General features: G+C 38.4%; 1 protein-coding gene across 1 annotated transcript in view; it reads left to right on the forward strand.

The window, feature by feature from the left end:
• Nucleotides 1-21,116, forward strand: part of PLA2R1 (phospholipase A2 receptor 1) — a 120,853-nt gene that overhangs the window by 19,517 nt on the left and 80,220 nt on the right. Inside the window, exons 3-5 of the mRNA XM_049616141.1 lie at nt 931-1,104; nt 15,862-16,035; nt 20,841-20,954. Of these exons, the coding sequence (XP_049472098.1) occupies nt 931-1,104; nt 15,862-16,035; nt 20,841-20,954 (462 nt within the window). The remainder of the gene's footprint in view (nt 1-930; nt 1,105-15,861; nt 16,036-20,840; nt 20,955-21,116) is intronic.

Below are 21,116 nucleotides of genomic sequence, written 5' to 3' on the forward strand. Positions count from 1 at the left end.
GTATCTGCTGTTCCTCCCACCAGAACAACTCTTCTGCAAAGACCTGCACCCTCACCTCCCCCAGTTCTTACTCAGAGAGGTCTTCACTCACAACCCTATCCAAAATAGGGCCCCTCCACCCTTCAAACACACACACAGTCATTCTGTCTTCCTACCCTGCTTTGTTTTTCTTCATGACACTTACTGCTACCTGGAATTATGTGTTTACTTGTGTATTTGCTTTCTCTTTGCCTCTCCCCAGTAGAACAGAAGCTTCATATGAAAGGGAACATCTGCAGGTTTGCTCATTAGTACATCCCCAGCGCCGGGCACATTAAATGCTCAATAAATATCTATTGAATGAAAAAAAGTAATAGGTGCCTATAAAACTCCTGAGGTTCAGATGCTGATCTCTGATGTATTTGGGGAGTGGAAGGTATTGTAAAGTAAAACTCAGGGCGGCTCAGTCGATTGAGCATCTGACTATTGATTTTGGGTCAGGTCATGATCTCATTATTGTGGGATTGAGCCCCAGGTCGGGCTCTGCGCTGAGTGTTGAGCCTGCTTGGGATTCTCTCCCTGCCCCTCTCTAGCTCATGTGCTCTCTCGCTGGCTCTCTCTCAAAATAAACATTTTTCTTAAGTTAAGAAGTAAATCTCCATTTAATTTTCCTTCTCATCCATTAACAAATATGTGTGCTACTGTCGCAGGGGCACCACAGTAAATAAACAAGTAGATAATTATGTAAACAAGCCACTTATCAGCATGCTCTCTGAACCCTTGTACTTTTACATACACTAGACAGTAGGTCCTGAGTGTTCTCAGTGATATAGCAAGGGCCTCACCCATTGTAGGTTTTCAGTCAATAAAAAAGTGTATTCACCATATGACAGTTTCCAAAGATAAAGCTTACGTAATACTTATTTGACTTTGTCTTTATCTTTCTCCTAGATTTGTATACAATCAAAGGGAATGCCCATGGAACACCGTGCATGTTTCCCTTCCAGTATAACCATCAGTGGCATCATGAATGCACCCGGGAAGGGCGGGAAGACAACTTACTGTGGTGTGCCACGACAAGCCGATATGAAAGAGATGAGAAGTGGGGATTTTGCCCAGATCCCAGTAAGAACAAAATCTAGGCTTCTCCATATGTCATGAATGAATCAAGCATGATTAGAAAGTTATCTGTATCTAAAGACAGGCACCAGGATTGAAATATTGAAGTTTGAATAAGCACTCTGATTCCATTTATCCAGATTTTGATTTTGTGTTTGTTTTGCCTTGAAAAGACAATTCTGATGTATACTCTTTTTTTCCCTCCTGTGTTCAAAAGATGTTAATTAGCCTTTCTTCACTAAGCTCAGTGCATAAGGATGCTTTAACCAGAATGAAATTATAACACTCCGTATGCTCATTAATCCCAGCTTCCGGGCAGAATACGTCAAAACAAACCTAAATGCACATAAAACTCATTCTTTATATCTACTTTCAGTCCACCCCCCTCTTATAAGCTGCCTTAATTTCTCCATGTCCAGACTGCTTGTCTTGCCCATTGTCAAGTCCAGGCATCAGCTAGCTCCTTGATGACCTTTCTAAAATCGCTGTTGCCCTCATTATTTCTCAACAATGAGTTCTCATCTTGATTCCCTTTCCTTATTACTCAATTTCTAGCTAGAACTTCAAAATCTGACAGCTGCAATGTTCCAACTTTTTTTTCATTTAGTACTTATTTTATTTTTATTTAGCTAAAAGTTTTCCAATAGCTCCTAAATACTGAAGAATATTTATATATACCTTTTACTTTCTATATTCAATGTCCTTCACCTTGGTTCCTGCAAGTCAGAGAGTATTGCTCCTACTATCTCATCTTCTTGCCCCTCTCCTTCATATATATAACAAAATGCAACAAATAAATTTGAAGCAAAAGCAAATTGAAGAGATGAGTTCCAAAGAATGTGATTTATAAGTTATCTGTAGAATTGTTTTGTAATCTAAGAACCAGTATGGTTTAGTGAATAAAAGAGAATATAGGCTTTGAAGTCAGACAGACCAAGACTGGGGTCCTTTTCCTTTTCCTTTTCAACACTGAGATCTTGAGTCTCAGTTTCTTCACCATAAAGTGGAGATCATAACAGTACCTTTTAGAGTTATTGAGATCCAATTAGATGATGCATCTAAGGCAATTATACTATCTGGCACATGGTAAGCACTCACCATGATTAGCCATCACCATCAACATGTATCATCATCAAAGATAACTTATCTTTTCAGTATGCACTTCTGAATCAATGACCCCTTCTCTTTATTGTCTGTCAACAGCACTAAGCCAGGCATAGCAGTGAATACCAAGAGTGTTAGGACTTAGGACCCTGCCTTCAAAGAACTTGGCGTCTAGATGTAATACAGTACAGATTTGCTCTATGCTGGAAAATGCAAGACTATATTTGATATGATATTCTAGAATCACCTATGGCATAGGTACAAATGCATATCCTGGCCCCTCTCTCAGAGATGCAGTGAGTCCAGTGTCTGGGATCCAAGGATCTGCATTTTTTTAATTTAAACTCAAGCTAGTTAACATACCATGTAGTCTTGGCTTCAGGAGTAGAACCCAGTGATTCATCTCCTACATGTGGCACTCAGTGCTCATCCCAACAACTGCCCTCCTTAATGCCCATCACGCATTTAGCCCATCCCCCTGTCCACCTCCCCTCCAGCAACCCTCAGTTTGTTCTTTGTATTTAGAGTCTCTTATGGTTTGCTTCCTTCTCTGTTTTTATCATATTTTTCATTCCCTTCCCCTATGTTCATCTGTTGTGTGTTTTAAATTCCACATATGAGTGAAACCATATGACATATGTCTTTCTCTGACTGACTTATTTCACTTAGCATAATACTCTCTAGTTCCATCCACACTGTTGCAAATGGCAAGATTTCATTCTTTTTCATCACCGAGTAGTATTGTATTGTATATAAATACCACATCTTCTTTATCCATTCATTAGTCAATGGACATTTGGGCTCTTTCCATAATTTGGCTATTGTTGATACTGCTGCTATAAACATCGGGGTGCATGTGCCCCTTCGAATCAGCATTTTTGTATCCTTTAGATAAATTCCTAGTAGTGCAATTGCTGGATCCTAGGGTAGTTCTATTTTTAATCTTTTGAGGAATCTCCATACTGTTTTCCAGAGTGGCTGCACCAGTTTGCATTCCCACCAACAGTGCAAAAGGGTTCCCCTTTCTCCACATCTTCGCCAAGATTTGTTGTTTCCTGAATAGTCCATTTTAGCCATTCTGACAGGTGTGAGGTGGTATCCCATTGTGGTTTTGATTTGTATTTCCCTGATGATGAGTGATATTGAGCATCTTTTCATGTGTCTGTTAGTCATCTGGATATTTTCTTTGGAAAAGTGTCTATTCATGTCTTCTGCTAGTTTCTTCACTGGGTTGTTTGTTTTTTGGGTGTTGAGTTTGGTAAGTTCTTTATAAATTTTAAATACTAACCCTTTATCCAGTATGTCATTTGCAAATATCATCTTCCATTCCATCGGTTGCCTTTTAGCTTTGTTGATTATTTCCTTTGCTGTGCAGAAGCTTTTTATCTTGATGAGGTCCCAATAGTTCACTTTCGCTTTTATTTTCCTTGCCTCCAGAGACATATCAAGAAGTAAGCATCTGCATTTTTGACAAGTACCCAAAATGATCCTGTTGCAGATAATTCTTCATCAGACAATTCATAGCATGCAGATAATCCTGTGCCACATAGATCCATATACATAGGTGATATTAAGACATTTAACCACTAATATGTTATGTGCTATTGACCAATCCAAGTAGAGACTTTAGCATGGAGGTTAGGAATCCCAAAGGCCCAGTGCTGGTATTAACCCCTCAGCTGCTGGAATGTGAGGAGGTGGGATGAAGGAAAAGATGCAGGAGAGACTGGCACAGCAAGGGGCCCTCAGGGAGCTCAGGATGGCAGCTATTCACCAACCAGCATGAAAGTGTTTCATTGTTTAATAACTGCTTAGTCATTAACCTTCTCTATCTGAATCTGAATATCTGTATGTAGGTGGATGTATTTATAATCCCTATGCTCCTTAGATTCTTGAGTCAGATGTCCTATCATTTGCATTGTCTTCTCTTTCCATTTCTATCTCTCATAGATGTCCTTATTAAAAGTACCTGACCAACACCAACAGCATTAACATGTATTTCACTGTATTCTTGAGGTTCTGTGAAAAGCCCTTTACCATCCTCTGTCTCTTATGCAATTATTATTTCCCAGATGGAAGCCTGGGTGTAGTGGTGCTTGGGGCTTTTCACCCCCTGTGCCACCCCAGTCTTCTGATAGCGCAGAAGCTGCTTCTGCTTCTGCTTGACAGCCTGCTAGATTCCAGCTCTCCTGACCTTTACCACAACCAGTAGTGCATGTATATTTGTAAAGTGCTAAATTACAGTTCCAGTTTTCTTCCTTTCTTGTTACTTTTAGTTCCTGGTGACCAACATAACTCAAAATGATGTGTCAGAGGGTGAAATCTGAGCAAGCTGATGGCTCTTTCCACAGGAGCAACAAGTGGATAGAATAGGGAGGAGTGAGTGGAATAAAGATTTGTGCTTCTGTATATCATCTTTCTTAATGGAAGTTTTTAGTATCTCAACGTAAAATGATGCTTCCTTTTTTTTAAAAAAAAAAGTTGATTTTAAGTGAGCAAATTTTAAATTTAATATTACTACATATACAAACACACTGGCAGTGAAAGATGCAATAAAATACCTATCACTATAAATTTTCAGGAACAAGGAGATATATAGAAATCTCTCTGGGTTTGTTTAGAGGCAATTCTTTGCCATCCTAAGTACCTCTTTTTTTTTTAAATTTTTTTTTTAACGTTTTATTTATTTTTGAGACAGGGAGAGACAGAGCATGAACAGGGGAGGGTCAGAGAGAGGGAGACACAGAATCTGAAATAGGCTCCAGGCTCTGAGCTGTCAGCACAGAGCCCAACGCGGGGCTCGAACTCACGGACCACGAGATCATGACCTGAGCTGAAGTCGGCCGCCCAACCAACTGAGCCACCCAGGCGCCCCCCTAAGTACCTCTTAATTGTGTGTTTTATACAGCTGGACAGTCATGTTTAGTTAGTTTGAGATATTTTTAAGATACTAACCTCTGAAATAGCCTGAGGATTGCCCTTGAACCTGATTCAGCTGATACAGTTTTTTTACCACTAACTTCAATGGTATAACAGAGCAGATTGGTACTAACACGGATGTATGACTCCAAACCTCACCTAAGCCTTCAACACTGGTTGCAATGCTATAGTCTTTTGTCATGCTGCTCACTTGCTCACCACAGTGACACTACCAACCTCTCTATCCTCCTCTAACTTCTTACCCTACCCCCGATTCTCCTTCCTGATTCTCCTGAAATGACCTCAATTCCTACTCATAATGAAAACAGGATCTATCAGAGGGGAAGTTTTGACAATTTCCTGTTCCCTAACCTTTAAACCTACTTGGGTCTGCACCCATCTTTTTTCCTCCATCCTGTACAATGGTGTTCCTCCTTCTACCCTAAGGCAAATTCTCCCCCACCCTTGGACTCCAGAGCCCCACATTCATCCTTCTCCAACCTGTATCTAAGTGTTTCTCAATGTGGGATCCCCATTCTGGCAGGATCACCATTCCCTGCAGGCTTGCTAGAAATGCAAATTATCAGCCATAGCCCCAAACAACTATATCAGAAATTCTAGAAGTGCAGCTCTGCAATCTGTTTTAACAAGTCTTCTAAGTAATTTCAGTGCACACCACTCTACTGGATCCTTCTCCATTAGCAGTCAAACATGCTCATGTCTTAAAATAACATCTTAAAAATAGTAGGACACCCTCATCCCCACTTATGCCTCCTGAAAACACCCATGTCTTTCACCACTCCCCAACAGACAGTTCAAAAGAATTGTCTATACCTCTTCACCTTGCTTTCATTTTCTCTGTCTCTCCTTTACTTCTATGACAATGCATGCCTGATCTCCACTTCCACAAATCATTCATTCATTCAGTCCCACAAATTTGTATTGAACACCTACTATGTGCCAAGCTCACTGCTGAGATTACAGCCATGAACATGAAAGATGAAAGTCATAGTGCCTGCCCTAATGAAGTTCACATTCGAGAATGATACCCAAATTAATATATAATTACAATTTTTGATAAGTACTACTTTAACAAAATGTTGTTATCAGTAAGAAATCTAATTTAAATTTGTGAGTCAAGGAAGGCGTTCCTGAGTATGTTGTATTTAAACTCTAGTCCAAGAGATGAGTAAGCGTTATCAAGATAGAAAGTGAGGGGATGAGATATCCATTCACAGGTGCATGGTGCAGCAGTGTACCAAAGAGGCAAGCTGAAAAGAAGCCTATAGGCCTGGTCAGCACAGGGTGTACCGGCAATAAGGGAATATATTGTTTGAATAGAACTGAAAAGAAATAATAAAACCAACTACAGGTTAATCTACTTTTGACTCACCGTGCACATGCACTGACAATTCTAAACAACGTCCGTGATAAAATACTGTTACCTGTCGAGGGTGACTGCTTCCCCACCATCACTCCCAGCATGCCACTAGCCATGTGTCTGAAGGCTTTGAGGAGGGAAAGAGGTGACTGCTACTATCTAGGAAAGGCAACGTGGCAAGAGCACAGTGAGTAAGGGAGAAAGGAACAAGACATTCTGGAGAGGTTGGCAGAGGTCAACTCATGCAGAGGCAAGATAATTCAAGGTGTCCTAGGGGTAAAGAGTTACCTAATTCTAACTATAAATGGAAGCTATAAAAGGATCTTAAGCAGTGATGTGATAATGATTTACAAAATTTTAAGGGTCATTCTGACTTCTTTATGGCAAATAGCTTAGAAGGGAGTAAGAGAGAAATCCTGGAGATCAGTTATAAGGCCACATCAGTAGTTGACCCAGGGATAGTGGTGACTTGGGTTAGGTAGCAGAAAGGGGATTGGAGAATAGATGTATTGAAGATCTAATTTGGAGATAGACTGAATAGGATGTGATTGTCAGGAACACAGCTGAGCTGGAGAGAAGGAGCTGAGCTGTCGGGTGCCTGAGTGGTTGATTCAAGCAACAAGCCAAAAATAAAAGAGTTAAAGCCTTTCATCACTTACTGTCAGATGTAAGCAAGAGCCTAAAGTGGGAGGAAGCACCAACTCCTCTTGTTCCATTTTTCCTTATGAAATGGCACACTGGTTGAGGGTCAAAAGGATCAGAGGGCTCTGAACAAAAGCTTCCTCAGTTTTGTGGACTCTGGGATCAAGGGTAAGGGGGGGGGGAGAAAAGCTAGTAGTGGAAAAGGACTGAGTGAGAGTCAGAGTGAGTAAAAGTGTCTTCAGAAAGTTCCCCCTCCTCCACCCCCAACCTCAGCAGAGGTACATGAAGAGGATATCATCCCAAGGCCGCAGATAAAGAGGCCTAGAAATGAAGGTTCCAGGGCTAGGAATGCAAACAAGTGAAGAGCATGATGGGCCAGGGGACCTGAGTCTTTGACTAAAACTCCCTTCAGAGACTTCAGTGCACTGGCTATGAGCCAAGTCTGATGTGGGAGTGCATCCTTCCCCCATGAAGTCTGCCGGGTAAAACCTTTGTAATTGCCTATGGTCAGGCCTGAAAAATCATATATAGATTTTTAACCAGGAGGTGGGACTCCTCACTGGTAAGGAGAGACTTAAAGGAGATAAGGGAGAAAATGAGATGTTAATTAAGACCCCATGTTTCTGATATGCATAGCTAAGTTAATGGAGATACAGATTTGGAAGAGACAATCAAGCATTCAGACTGGAACTTGTTACATATCAGTCAATCATGTGAGATGTGGACTAGGCAGTTAGACGTAAAGGCCTCTAAATATCTGAGAGTTGTAGTAATGGATTAGATAGTCTAGAGTATGTGTAGAATAGAAAGAAAGGGGTTCAGGCCCAAGTCTTAAGACCTAAACACTCAGTTTGACCAGAGAAGAATGAACCAGCAAAGGAGACTGAGACTAGGCGGCCAAAGAGGTAGAAGTGTAACCAAGCATGTAAAGTCAAGAAAAGAGAGTATATCTGCCAAGAGAGAAAGCTCAACTTGCCAAATGTGGCTGACGGGCTTGATTTGACAAGATCTGAAACTTAAGTGTTTGCTGGACTTGGCAACATGGAGGTCATTGATGGGCTTAACAAGATGTGCTCTAGTTGCCAGACTGAGTGGGTTAGAGAGTAAATGGAAAAACAGAAGAGGAGAGAACACTTCCTAATTCATTCTGTGAGGCCAGTATTACCTTGATATTGAAACCAAACAAAGGCATTATAATGAAAGAAAATTACAGACCAATATTTCTCATAATGTAGATGCATAAATCCTCAACAAAATACTGGCAAACAGAACTCAACAACATACAAAAAGAATTGTATACCATGATTTATCCCAAGAATGCAAAAGTGGTTTAAAATCTGAAAACCATTAATATAATACCCATATCAATAGGAAAAAGGGCAAAAGCCACATGATTATTTCAATGAATGCAGAAAAAAAATATTTGACAAAATTTAACATCCCTTCATGGAATTAAAAAAAAAAAAACACTAAAAACCAAGAACAGAAGGGAATTTCCTCACCCTAATAGGAGCATCTATGAAAAACCCACAAACATAATTAATGGTGAAATACTGGATGCTTTCCTCATATGATCAGGAGTCAGATGAGAATGTCCACTGTCACCACCTCTATTCAACATTGTACTGGAGGTTCTAATCAGGTCAAGTAGGCAAGAAAATGAAATAAAAGGCATCCAGATTGGAAACAGGAATTAAAACTATCTCTATTTGCAGATGACATGATCTTGTACATATAAAATTCTAACGAATCCATTAAAAAAAACAATTACAAGTAATAAACACATTCATAGGATACAAGATCAATATACAAAAATCAATTGTATTTCAGTACAGTATCATTGAACAACGCAGAAATTAAATTAAGAAATCAATTCCATTTATAATAGCATCCAAAATAATACATAAAATACTTCGGGAAACATTTAACAAAAGAAGTGAAAAACTTATACTCTTAAAACTACAAAATATAGTTGAAAGAAGTTCAAGAAGACCTAAAATGAAAACATATTCCATGCTCATGGGACCAAAAGACTTAATATTGCTAAGGCACTATTACCTCAATCTCTTTAAAATTCTGGCTGACTTCTTCGTAAAAAGTGAAAAATTTATCCTAAAATTCATATGGAAATTCAAAGAATCCAAGAGAGCCAAAATGAAATGAAAAAGAGAACAAAGTTGGAGGACTTATACTTCCCAATTTCAAAACTTATGCAGAGGTATAGTAATCAAGACAATGTAGTACTGTCAAAATTGACTAGGAGTATAAAAAAAAAAAAAAAAAAAAAATTGACTAGGAGTGCCTGACTGGATCACTTGGAAGAACATGCGACTCTTGATCTTGGGGTTGTAAGTCTGGGTCCCACGCTGGATGTAAAGATTACTAAAACATAAATAAATAAACTTTAAAAAACTGGAATAAAATTGCAAGTCCACATTTATGGTTCATTGACTTTGGATAAGGATGCCAAGATAATTTAATGGGGAAAGAATAGTCTTTCAGCAAATAGTAAGGGAAACTGGATATTCACAATCAAAAGAATGAAATGGAACTCCTATCTCTCTCTCACCTTATAAAAAAATTAACCCCAAATAGATCAAAGACTTAAATGGAAAAGATAAAACTGAAACTCTTAGAAAAATATATAGGGACATAGCTTCATGCTCTTGAATATGGCAATGCATTCTTAGATATGACATCAGAATTCAAGGAACAAAAAAATAGATAAATTGGAGTTCATCAATATTAAAAAAAATTGTGTTTCAAAGGACAGTATCAAGAACATAAGAAGACAACCCATGGAATGGAAGAAAATATTTGCAAATCATATATCTGATAAGGGACTTTATATCTAGAATATATAAAGAATTCTAATTAATTCAATAATCAAAAGACAAGCCAATTCAAAAATGGGTAAAGTATCTGAATATACTTTTCTCCAGAAAATATTTACAAATGGCCAATAAGCACATGAAAAGATGCTCATCTTTAGCCATCAGGGAAATTCAAACAGTACCCACGATGAGATGCCACTTTACAACCAGCAGGATGGCTACAATCAGAAAGACAGATAACAAGTGCTGATGAAGATACAGAGAAACTGAAGCTCTCATCTGCCACTGGTAGAATTGTAAAAGGGTACAGCTGCTTTGGAAAACAGTCTGTCAGTTCTTCAAAAGGTTAAACATCGAGTTACATGATCCTGCAATTCCACTCCTAGGTATGTATCTAGGAGAAATGAAAACATGTACCCATACAATAATCTATAAACAGATGCTCATAGCAGCATTATTCATAAAAGCCCAAAAATGGAAACAACCCAAATGTCTATCAACTGATCAAGGCATAAATAACATGTAATATAGCCATACAGTGGGATATTTTTGGGCAATAAAAAGAAGTAAAGTGCTGGTACATGCTACAACATAGACAACTCCTAGGAACAGTATGCTAACTGAAAGAAGCCAGTCACAAAAGACCACATATTACACAATTCCATTTATATGAACTGTCCAGAATAAGCGACAGTCTATAAAGACAGAGACAAGATTAGTCTGATCAGCCTTGGACTGAAGGTGGGGATAGGGATTGAGGGGGAAATGGAGAGTGACTACTAATGGGTCCTGAGTGATGAAAATGTTCTAAATCTAATTGTGGTGATGGTTGCACAATTCTTTGAATATACTAGAAATCATTGAATTATATACTTTAAATGAGTTATATGTCATGTCAAGTACATCTCAATAAAACTTATTTTTTTGAATGAGTAAATGGGAGATGAGTAATTGAAGATAGTATGTGTATAAAAGGATTTGACTAATGGGGGTAGAGAAAAGGCAATGACTGGGATCGGGAGGTCAAGGGAGGAAGTATTTTTGTTTCTTATTGTTTGAGGATGAGAGACACTAGACCATCTTTGAATACATGTGGAAATGATCTAACAGAGAGAGGTTGAAGATACAGCAAAGTGAAAGCAATTGACTGTGTATATATGATCTCTCCGAAGACAGAGGAAGTAGGATCTAGAACATAGATGGACAGACTGGCCTTGCATAGATGTAAGGACAATTTCTGAAGAGGGAGAGGGTGGTACAGGTCCAAGAAGTTTGATTGATTAGGTCATAGGAGAAGATGAGGAAAAACTGGTCCAGTGGCTGTAGACTTTCTCTCTGAAGAAGGGGAAGAAGTAACAAAAAGTTTGGACAACAGAAAAAGTGTGAAATGAGTATTGTGGCTGCTGGAGAGCAAGCTTACTAGAGAAAACTAGCAGTACTTCCAGGAAGTATTGAGGGTGGTTGATAATCAAATGACCAGAATGACTTTTCTGTGCTCCCCTGTTGGGTGCAGGCATAGAGAAGGCAAATGATTGGGCTCCTCTGTTGAAACAGTGCTCCATGCTCACTTATGGACTCAGTCCTCAACTTAAAGATTTAGCAACATGTAACAAAATTCACACCATCTCTTTTCTTGGGCTTCCAGGACCCACATCTACTAGCTCTCTTCTTTCTTTTGTGGCCACCATTTCTCAGCTTCCTTTGATAGTATATTCTCCTCTACCCAATTCCCTTTAAATGCAGATGGGTATGCTTGGGAAATAGCATGAAAAAGATGGAACATGGTACCTACTTTCCTGATACTTACATTTTATCAGGAAAAACAGAGAACTAATGAGAAAAATTAAATACATCATTTAATTTCAGTTATGATCAGGGCTACCAAGAAGCCCTGTAAGGCATTGGGAATGTACAGCAGGAGGTCCTGACTTGGTCTGATATTCTTTTTACATGAGATTTACCAACACTTTGCAGAGAGCAGGTACCCACCAACTATATGATGAGTAAATGAAAGACTAGGGGCGCCTGGGTGGCTCAGTTGGTTGAATGTCTGACTTCAGCTCAGGTCATGATCTCACAGTTTGTGAGCTTGAGCCCTGTGTTGAGCTCTGTGCTGACAGCTCAGAGCCTGGAGCCTGCTTCGGATTCTGTGTCTCCCTCTCTCTCTCTCTGTGCTCCTCCCCCGCTTGCACTCTCTCTCTCTCAAAAGTAAATAAATATTTTAAAATAATAATAATAATAATAATAAAGACAAAAGAGAGAGAAAATAATAACTTTATAGCTTGGAGTTGCTCTAATAATATGAGAATTAATTTTTATGAAGAACTCAAAAATTTTTTAAAGTGGCAAGAGACAGTTGACTTGGGACAATGGCAAGGCTGTATCCTTAGGGAAGAAAAAACAGCCATGTTAATAGAGGAAAGGAATGGCTGCATCCCAGTCAAAATCCATAATAAAATCAGCGTTGACATGAATAGACTTCAGTTCATTAGAAGAGAGGTATACTTGGGGGAAGGGGAGAATCACCTATTTATAACATGGTGCAAAAATATTTTGTACTCTTTCATCAAATAGTAGGAGATACAAAGATATGTAGGACACAGTTGCTTTCCTTAAGGAGCTCATAATTTAGTGACAGAAGAAACAGTATAAAGACAACCATAGATGCAAAGAAAAGTAACAATATGATTCCAGCCCTTAGAATTTTTCAAGAATAATTAAATGCACCTGAGACATCAGCCTTCAATCTTGCGATTTTCAGTGGCTTGGGAAGAGAGACTTTGTATGAAGAAGCAAGAAAAATAAGAATAAGTAAATGTTAATGCTCCAGGCCAAGATGGGAGCCTATGCCAAGTGGGTTCCTGGGAAGCAGTCTCTGAGGCAGAGATGAACAGCAGGTCTCTTGGGGAATGTTCAAGGATCAATACATGTGGAAAGCAAGGGAAGAAAGTAGCATTGTGCAGGACTGTGATGCAGGCCTGGTGACCCCTAGACTGATTCTATGAGAAGTTCTCAGGCTGGAATTACTCCCAGTTGAGGTGAGAGGAGGGACCTATAGCCCTGCACAGACCAGTCATAGTTTGCAGGCTGCCTTTGGAAAAGGAGATATTGGGGAAAGTGACTTCTGCAAAGGCAGTCCTTGAAAAAGGTCTAATTAATACTGGAATGTGTCTGCTGACAGCTGCAGAAATAAGGCCTTCGATCCTGAAGGGAAATCAGGACAGCACATCCCAGTGCCCAGGCCCAGGGTAGCACTTTCATCCCATTTGTTACCATACAACCTTCAAATAAGATCCGTGGAGTGACACACAGTCTACCTAGAGAAGAAGAGAGAAGACTTGTGTCTGACTGCACAGAAGTACAAATTCTTAATATTTTAGTTAAAACCAAATGTCAGGGACACCTGGGTGGCTCAGTCAATTAAGCATCCGACTTTGGTTTCCTCTCAGGTCATGATCTCCTGGTTCATGAGTTCAAGGTTCATGAGTCTGAGCCCTACACTGGGCTTTCTGCTGTCAGCACAGAGACTGTTTCAGATGCTCTGTCCCCCTCTCTCTCTGCCCCTCCTCCCTCTCAAAAAAAAAATCAACATAAAAAAATTCAATGACAAATGAACTTACTTGTTAGAAGAATATAGGCACCTGTTGCAAACATTTGACTGGAAGTTTCCTTTTGATTAACCATAAGAATTGGCACAGATAATCCAAACCAAGGACAATCTAACAAAACTGGGCTGTGTAATTTGCAGCAGAGACAGGATCACCTGTAAGCCTCCCATCTCAACTGTGCAATGTATGGAACTGATGCAGGTTATTGCAAAAAGCTGTGTCTACACAGCTCAGTCTATGTCCATTGAAAGGGCAGGCCCAACTCTTGGCAAAAATGGGAATGAGATCAATTGAAGTGTCCTTCAGACCTTTACATATCATGATATGGCTGTGGCCTGAAGACTTATAATTAGGATTTATTATCGAATCTTTCCTTATGGCAGGAGATGAGAGGCAGGTACCCTATGTCCAGATCTCTCTTCCTGACATCCTCCCCCAATTTCCCCTTCTGGTATCTTCTACCTACATCTCTCCCCTCTGACATCCTACTATCTTCTAGTAGTAAAGGGCTACTCAGACCTGCATGCACTCCTTGGGAAGTGCTTTAATTTTTTTCTTCCAAGTCAATATTTGCTGGTGTTTGCTTTGTGAACCACCTGGATTAGAATTAGGAATATGTTTAAAATGCAGGTTCCTGAATCCCACCTCAGACCTAATTCAGAATCCCTGGGACTGAGAACAAGGAATCTACATTTTCTGTACAAGCTACTAGATGATTTTTATGCAAATTGAAACTGCAGACACCACCCCCTACCCTTCTCTCATGGCCTCATGAGAGATGAACACCAGATGAACAGGGCTGAGCTTGTCTATTATTATGTCTATTAACACTTACTGTGTTGTTCATCTCAGGGATGATCTAACATTCTAACTGAAGACAATCTCTAAAAACCCATTCTCAATGGGGAAATTTCAGACACCAGAGAAGAATGATTACTGAAATATTCCTCCTTCCTTTCTTCTCCTTTCCTTAATTTTTACTTGATGATAGCTTTGTCTTCTGCCCCTACTTGATGACAGCTTTCTCTTCTGCCCTCCTTCAATCATGGATCCTTCTATAAATTCATGTATCAGTCAGAAGACTCTATAGACAGCTTTAGAGTTATATGTGGTTTAATAACGTCTACTTAACTAACTCAGTTCTGGGGAAAGCACATTGTAATCAGACATGAAAACAAATTTTCACATTCCCAAGGGAACCATCTAAGTATTATGGAGAAAAGAAACAAGCAAAAAAGATTTCATTGTTAAGTAAGTTTGAGGTATAACCAAATTAAAATTGAGCTGTTTCTTTACTACAGACCTTCTCAGAGCCTTTTCTATGCTATCGTACATTTTGAACTTGGAGGTTATATATGCATTATGTCCCAGCTCTTCTTAAAGAGCTTGTGAAGTTGTATTACTCTGTGGATCACACTTTGGGAAATAATGTTCTAGATTTTAGCAGATTGCCTGTCCATCAGTTACACTCATGCTGTAACATGTTTTGCATTTTCTACATTTTCACATTTTCTTCAAATTCTTTGGCTGAATTTGATTTCAGGTCATCACTATGGCTGCTTAGTTCATCTTGGGGATTGATTTAAAATTTTAGCAAAATCACCCAAAGTAGGTCTTTATTTTGTTATTTCAATAAACTTTAGATTTCAGATCCACATTTCACACTTCATTAAATTTACTTTTAAGCATACTATGCAATGTTTCACAAGTGGATTTTACTTCTCTTCCTTTTGGCTGAAAGAATTTTATCTTAAATTGAGTATCAGTGTTCCTGTTCTCAGGGTTCATTTAAAAACTTATGTTCATTTCAGACTCATATTTCAACTGTATCTCTTTTATCCCACCTAGCATTTTGGTATTTGGGGGAAAAGGCTTTTTGATACAACATTTGCATGTGTCTCAAATAAACATTTAAATGCTTTCAGTATAAAGCTCTAAATGACTGCTTTTTAAGGAACTCAGATGTTATTTTCACAAATACTTCACATCTATTTCCTCCTTTTAAAAATGCCTTCTCTCATTTTCCCAGAAGGGATTGGACCTTGTTTATTGATAATTTCTTGAATTTCCTTAAATCTTGAAAGAGTTGAACCATAAAGTGCCAGTGGGATAACAATGTATATTTCATCATAAAGACCTAAAGAAGAATCAATAAGGCACTGAAGTTTTAGAGGTTGAAGTTGGAATCATTCCATTCAAATTCATTTTAGAAAAATACCTTGTTGTTTATATAAAATAGGATTATAGTTAACGTTGTAATGGACTTTGTTTTCAGCATCTGCAGAAGTGGGTTGTGATGCTGTCTGGGAGAAGGATCTCAATTCACACATTTGCTACCAATTCAACCTGCTTTCCTCTCTTTCCTGGAGTGAAGCACATTCTTCATGCCAGATGCAAGGAGGAGCTTTACTAAGTATTGCAGATGAGAACGAAGAAAACTTCATAAGGAGTAAGTAGGGGGATGATGCACACTGATATTAATGCAATTAAAATGATTTGTTAACAGTTATGTCCAGGTATGCAAAAATATATTCTGAATAAATAAAAAGTCCCTTAAAAATATTTTTTCTTTTATTAATATGGTGCCGACTCACACCCAGAATTGTGACCTGTATGCTGGGACATTCCATTTGCACCTGGGCATATATTCTTTATTTTCTCTCCCTTGGAGAAGAGGAATTGAAGCCCCAGCAAGGGACCCCGGAGAATTTGCAGCTCTAAAAGTGGATCTGGGAGACTTCTAAACTTACATACAGATTCCTGCTCTGCTGGAGATCTTAGCTATTCAGCTGCTATTAATGAATAAGTCTTTTATTAATTTTTTTCAATTTTTTAAATGTTTTATTTATTTTTGAGACAGAGAGAGGCATAGCATGAGCAGGGGAGGGGCAGAGAGAGAGGGAAACACAGAATCCAAAGCAGGCTCCAGGCTCTGAGCTGTCAGCACAGGGCCCGATGCAGGGCTCGAACCCACGGACTGTGAGATCATGACCTGAGCTGAAGTCAGACATTCAACCGACTGAGCCACCCAAGCACCCCTAAGTCCTTTATTAATTAAACAAAATCTCACCTGTCAGTCAGTATGCATAGGTACATAGGCCTTCTCTTACATGACAAAGAACTTAAATTTAGTTGGAAAAGCAAAAGCACACACATATTAACTAACAGTATAAGACAATAATATGTCAAAGAGTTATGCTAAAAGGCTGGATCTTGGGTTTTACCTATCACCTAAACTCTCCTCTTACTTCTCCTTTATAGGTTAAATATGTTTGTAGATGTATACACACAGCTTTTAAAAAAATTTTAGAAACATTTGAAAATATCACAAAATTAGTGACTCATAAGTTTCTGATGCTTTTTTTCAAATTTTATTGCACATGTAGTACATGTTTATTCTAGAATAATTTTTTTTTTTTTTTTGAGAGAGAGAGAGAGCATGAGTAGGGCAGAGGGAAAGAGAATCCCAAGCAGGCTTCATATTTAGCGTGGAGTCATGACCCTGGGATCATGACCTGAGCTGAAATCAAGACTGAATGCTTAACTGACTGAGCTACCCAGGCACCCCTAGAATATTCTTCAAATTTCAAGTATAAAGATAGAAAAGTATCCCATAATTCCATAATCCAGGAGCAATCATGTTTTTCTAAAAAAAACAAAAAAAACAAAAACAAAACCCAAAACATGTGAAGGCATGCATGCATATACAGTGTCTATGGAAAATAGTACTGAATAAATACAGGAGGCAGTTATTTCATGGTGGTTAGGAGCAGGAACCAGAGAACCATATGCTTGAGTTTGACTCCTGCCTCTACCACTTACTAGCAGAGCTCCTCCTACAAGTGACCTAACCTCTCTGTACCTCAAATCCCCCCCTATCAAATGGAAATAATAGCCATGCTACTTGTTAGCAGTACAGATTACACGTTATGATGCAGATGAAGTCTTAGAAAATAACAAACACTCAATGTGTGTTAACCATTTAACACCTATGCACACGGTTTGATAATACGCTTGTTTCATGCACCAGCATATAATGAACATCTGCCCATGTCTATAAATATAGGTCTGTATCATGGTTTTTAATGGTTACCTAGTATTATAGGTTACCAAGAATATATTTATCTAACCCCCTACTATTAGATAGTGATAGATAGGTAAAATTATTTATTTTGTTTTTATTTATTTGTTGCTCTTATAAACCATCCCTGCACTTACCTTTGGGCATAGATCCCCAATTATTTCTCTACAAGTTTGTGGAAGTGGATTCACTGGGTGGAAGAGGAAGCTTTTGAAAGTCATCAATACCTTCCAGAAGGAACGTAACAAATGCGTGAACAGGGCAGATTTGCCCCTTTTGCCCACAGACAGGCAAAAGTGGGAAATTATGATCAAAACTGATTTCAGTGAGTCATATTGCAGGGAAAACACCAGTTTCTAATATCATTATTAGCCTGTAATGGTTTTTACAGAAACCTTTTGCATACCATTTATGAATTATACTTGTTACCTATCTTGACTGTCAGAATTTCTAATAAGAAGGTTTGGACTTACTCATCAAACTTGAATAATGATTAAAGAAGTAAGATATGTCAGAGACTTTGATTTAAATACCACAATTCTATAATTAGACTTCAGGGATTGTTTAGGAAAACAGAAGTCTATTCATAAAGACAGAACCCTGTTCTGACCATGGTATTTTTTTAATGATGAGAATAGTCTAGTTTTTTGCTAATTGCTGGTGAACATTAATAGTTATAAGGAATTATCTAAGCTGTCACAAATGCCAAGAAATATCCAAAATAATTTAGGTTTGAGTTCATTATTACAGAACTGTGAGCCAATGTAGTCGTAAAGCTAAATAAACAGCAGTTGTAACCTTAAACACACATTATAAATTACCCAATGATTTTTGTGTGTATTGTTAAAACAACTGCACAGAGGGTATTTGAAATACCTCTAAGATAAGAATAATTAATATTTTAATATTTTAATTAGGTTATTTGAAAATACTGCTTGGCATTTGCCCTGATATGAAATGGGAAAATTTCTCTACCTTGTCAATCCATCTTCCATGCCGCCTCCTGTCATCACAATGCCCACTATTTAATCCGATAGTGTTACTGAAAGGACTAATCAAAATGACGTTAGAAAGAGACTCTGTGTAAATGCCGCAGGAATTTGGAAAGGGGGGACCAGTGAATGGTATGCTATTTCTGTTTAGGGATTTCTGGGGTCTCAGAATTACAACCCCATTTTTTCTCTTTCCTAAGTGGGTTAAGTTCTTCCAGTTTTCCACCATGTAACTGAAATGTTCAATCACAGAGGATGCTGCTGACTCATTTATTATGTGAATACACTGGTGTTTATACTTGGGGTGGTCATACAATTGATCATTCAAACTGAGACTCTTTTTAGAATAAAAGGGGATGCGATTAGTAATTATTCTGAAACTACCAGCATAAACCATGAGTTTTCCTGACACAAGTCTTACCTGCCAGGGCCTCAGTCTCAGTCCCCTGCATCTGGTTCAAATATATTGGGTTCTGATACAGATGAACCATAAGACAAAGAGAAAAGTGCTTCCTTTTATATATTAAAAGATTAAGTGGCAACATTTGAGAGTGTCACAAAATTAGTCACTTTCACTGAGTCTCTGTCTCTTTTATTTTTTTTTACCTCCATGATCTGATGAGAAATCAACTTTTACTAAGTTTCTGAGACTTGTTTAAAATGTATCCTATAATAAATTTTGTTGGATTTTAAAGGAAGTTCTTTTATTTTTTAAAGCAAAATAACTGAAATATAATCATAAACTATAATATACACTGTGTAGATCATTTTGAAATTATTGTGGCTTTCCTTTTGGAATTGTACATGATCAGTTTGGTGAATCCATTCTCTTTTTGGGGAGCCATAATCCCCAAATTCAGAAATATTATTAATATTTTAATTTAGTAGGTTGCATTTTACTCTTAATGTCAGTAAAATCTCTAATTATTTTAAATACTTTAAAAGCATCATTTAAACAACTATATAATATTTTTATGCAATCAAAAATATCCATCCCTTAATTTCCATTACATACTTCTCCCTGGTTCGCCTTCTACATTTTGGGCTGGCTTTTATTTATTTTTATTTCTTTTATTTTCTTTTATTCTAGAATAATTTTTTTTAATTCAGGTAACAAAAGAAAAACCAAAGAAAAATTTCCCCTAATTCTCTAATTTTGAACCATGTTTTTCAGCATAGGCATACCAATATACATGTTTATACGTAGCATCTCTAACAAAAATGGGGTTAAATTAAAATGTGAGGAGCTATGGCACAGCGGTTGGGAGCAGGGGCCACAGAGGCAGCCTGACAGAAAGCCTTCTCCCAATCCCAGCTGAAGATGCAACATTGTATGGCTCCAGCCTGCCTGGATACTCTGGTCCCTTGGATTATGCTTCTCCTCTTAGTCACACAACTCCTACTGGCTCTCACACTGGATAGCCGTCCCACCCCACCCCCATTGCTGCTTGCTTTGGCATACTTTCTTAAATTTGAGGACTCATCTCCATTCACTAACAATAATTATGTTTTCTCTTCCTTGCTAGATCCCGATAAAAAAAGTTCTTTACATTGTTTAATTTTTTAACTGTGAAATACTTCAAAAATATTGAAAAATACAGAAAATTTTATGTGCACACACGTAGACCCATTATACAGATTTAACATCACTTCTTCCTATTCCCCTTACTTGGAGCCTATGGTAACCTCAGCAAACTGCAGTCCTGAGCCTCCAAGCCAAAGCTGCTACCAGGAACACATAGCAAGAGAGGACAGACAGAGGGGCACTTTCTGGAGTGGACTTCCTGGACACTTCCTCCTCCCCCATCCAAAACCCTTAATTGCATGAGTTCATGCAAATCAGATGGTCTCAGATGTGCAACCATGCACTCTTGGGTGGATTGATGATCCTTTAAAGGCAGCACTTCTGGATGCTTAGATTAAGCCCTTCACAGCTCAAGAACTGCTGTTAGTGAGCCTTTATAAGAATGCGGTGTTTCTCAAGATGCCAGAGCCTGACTTTGTTACTCTGAAGCATCAGAGTGGGGTTTAGTAGCACTTAAAACCCTTCTCTGTCATTGACTGCAATTCATTTATGACTATATCCTTCAGGAATGAGAAAACAAGAAAGAATTGTATCATTGTGGGGAGGGGGGTGTTTGTTTCCTCGTGTTCAAACTCTTATTTTTCTCTTCATTTTAGAGCACTTGGGCAGTGAAGCGGTGGAAATGTGGATAGGTCTGAATCAACTGGATGAAAATGCTGGCTGGCAGTGGTCTGATAGAACGCCACTCAACTATCTGAACTGGAACCCAGGTACCTGCAGTGTTTTATGTGCCTTTGATGGGTAGCATTATCCCACAGCCTTACACAGCAGCTATGTCCCACACATATAGAAGTCATGTTATTTTAAAAGTGGTTTATAAACATTTTTAAGCTTGCCTGAATTCCTATAAGGCAAGCTTTTCCAGACAAGAA

This window comes from Panthera uncia, assembly GCF_023721935.1.
Source record: "Panthera uncia isolate 11264 chromosome C1 unlocalized genomic scaffold, Puncia_PCG_1.0 HiC_scaffold_3, whole genome shotgun sequence".
NCBI classification, from domain to species: Eukaryota; Metazoa; Chordata; class Mammalia; order Carnivora; family Felidae; genus Panthera; species Panthera uncia.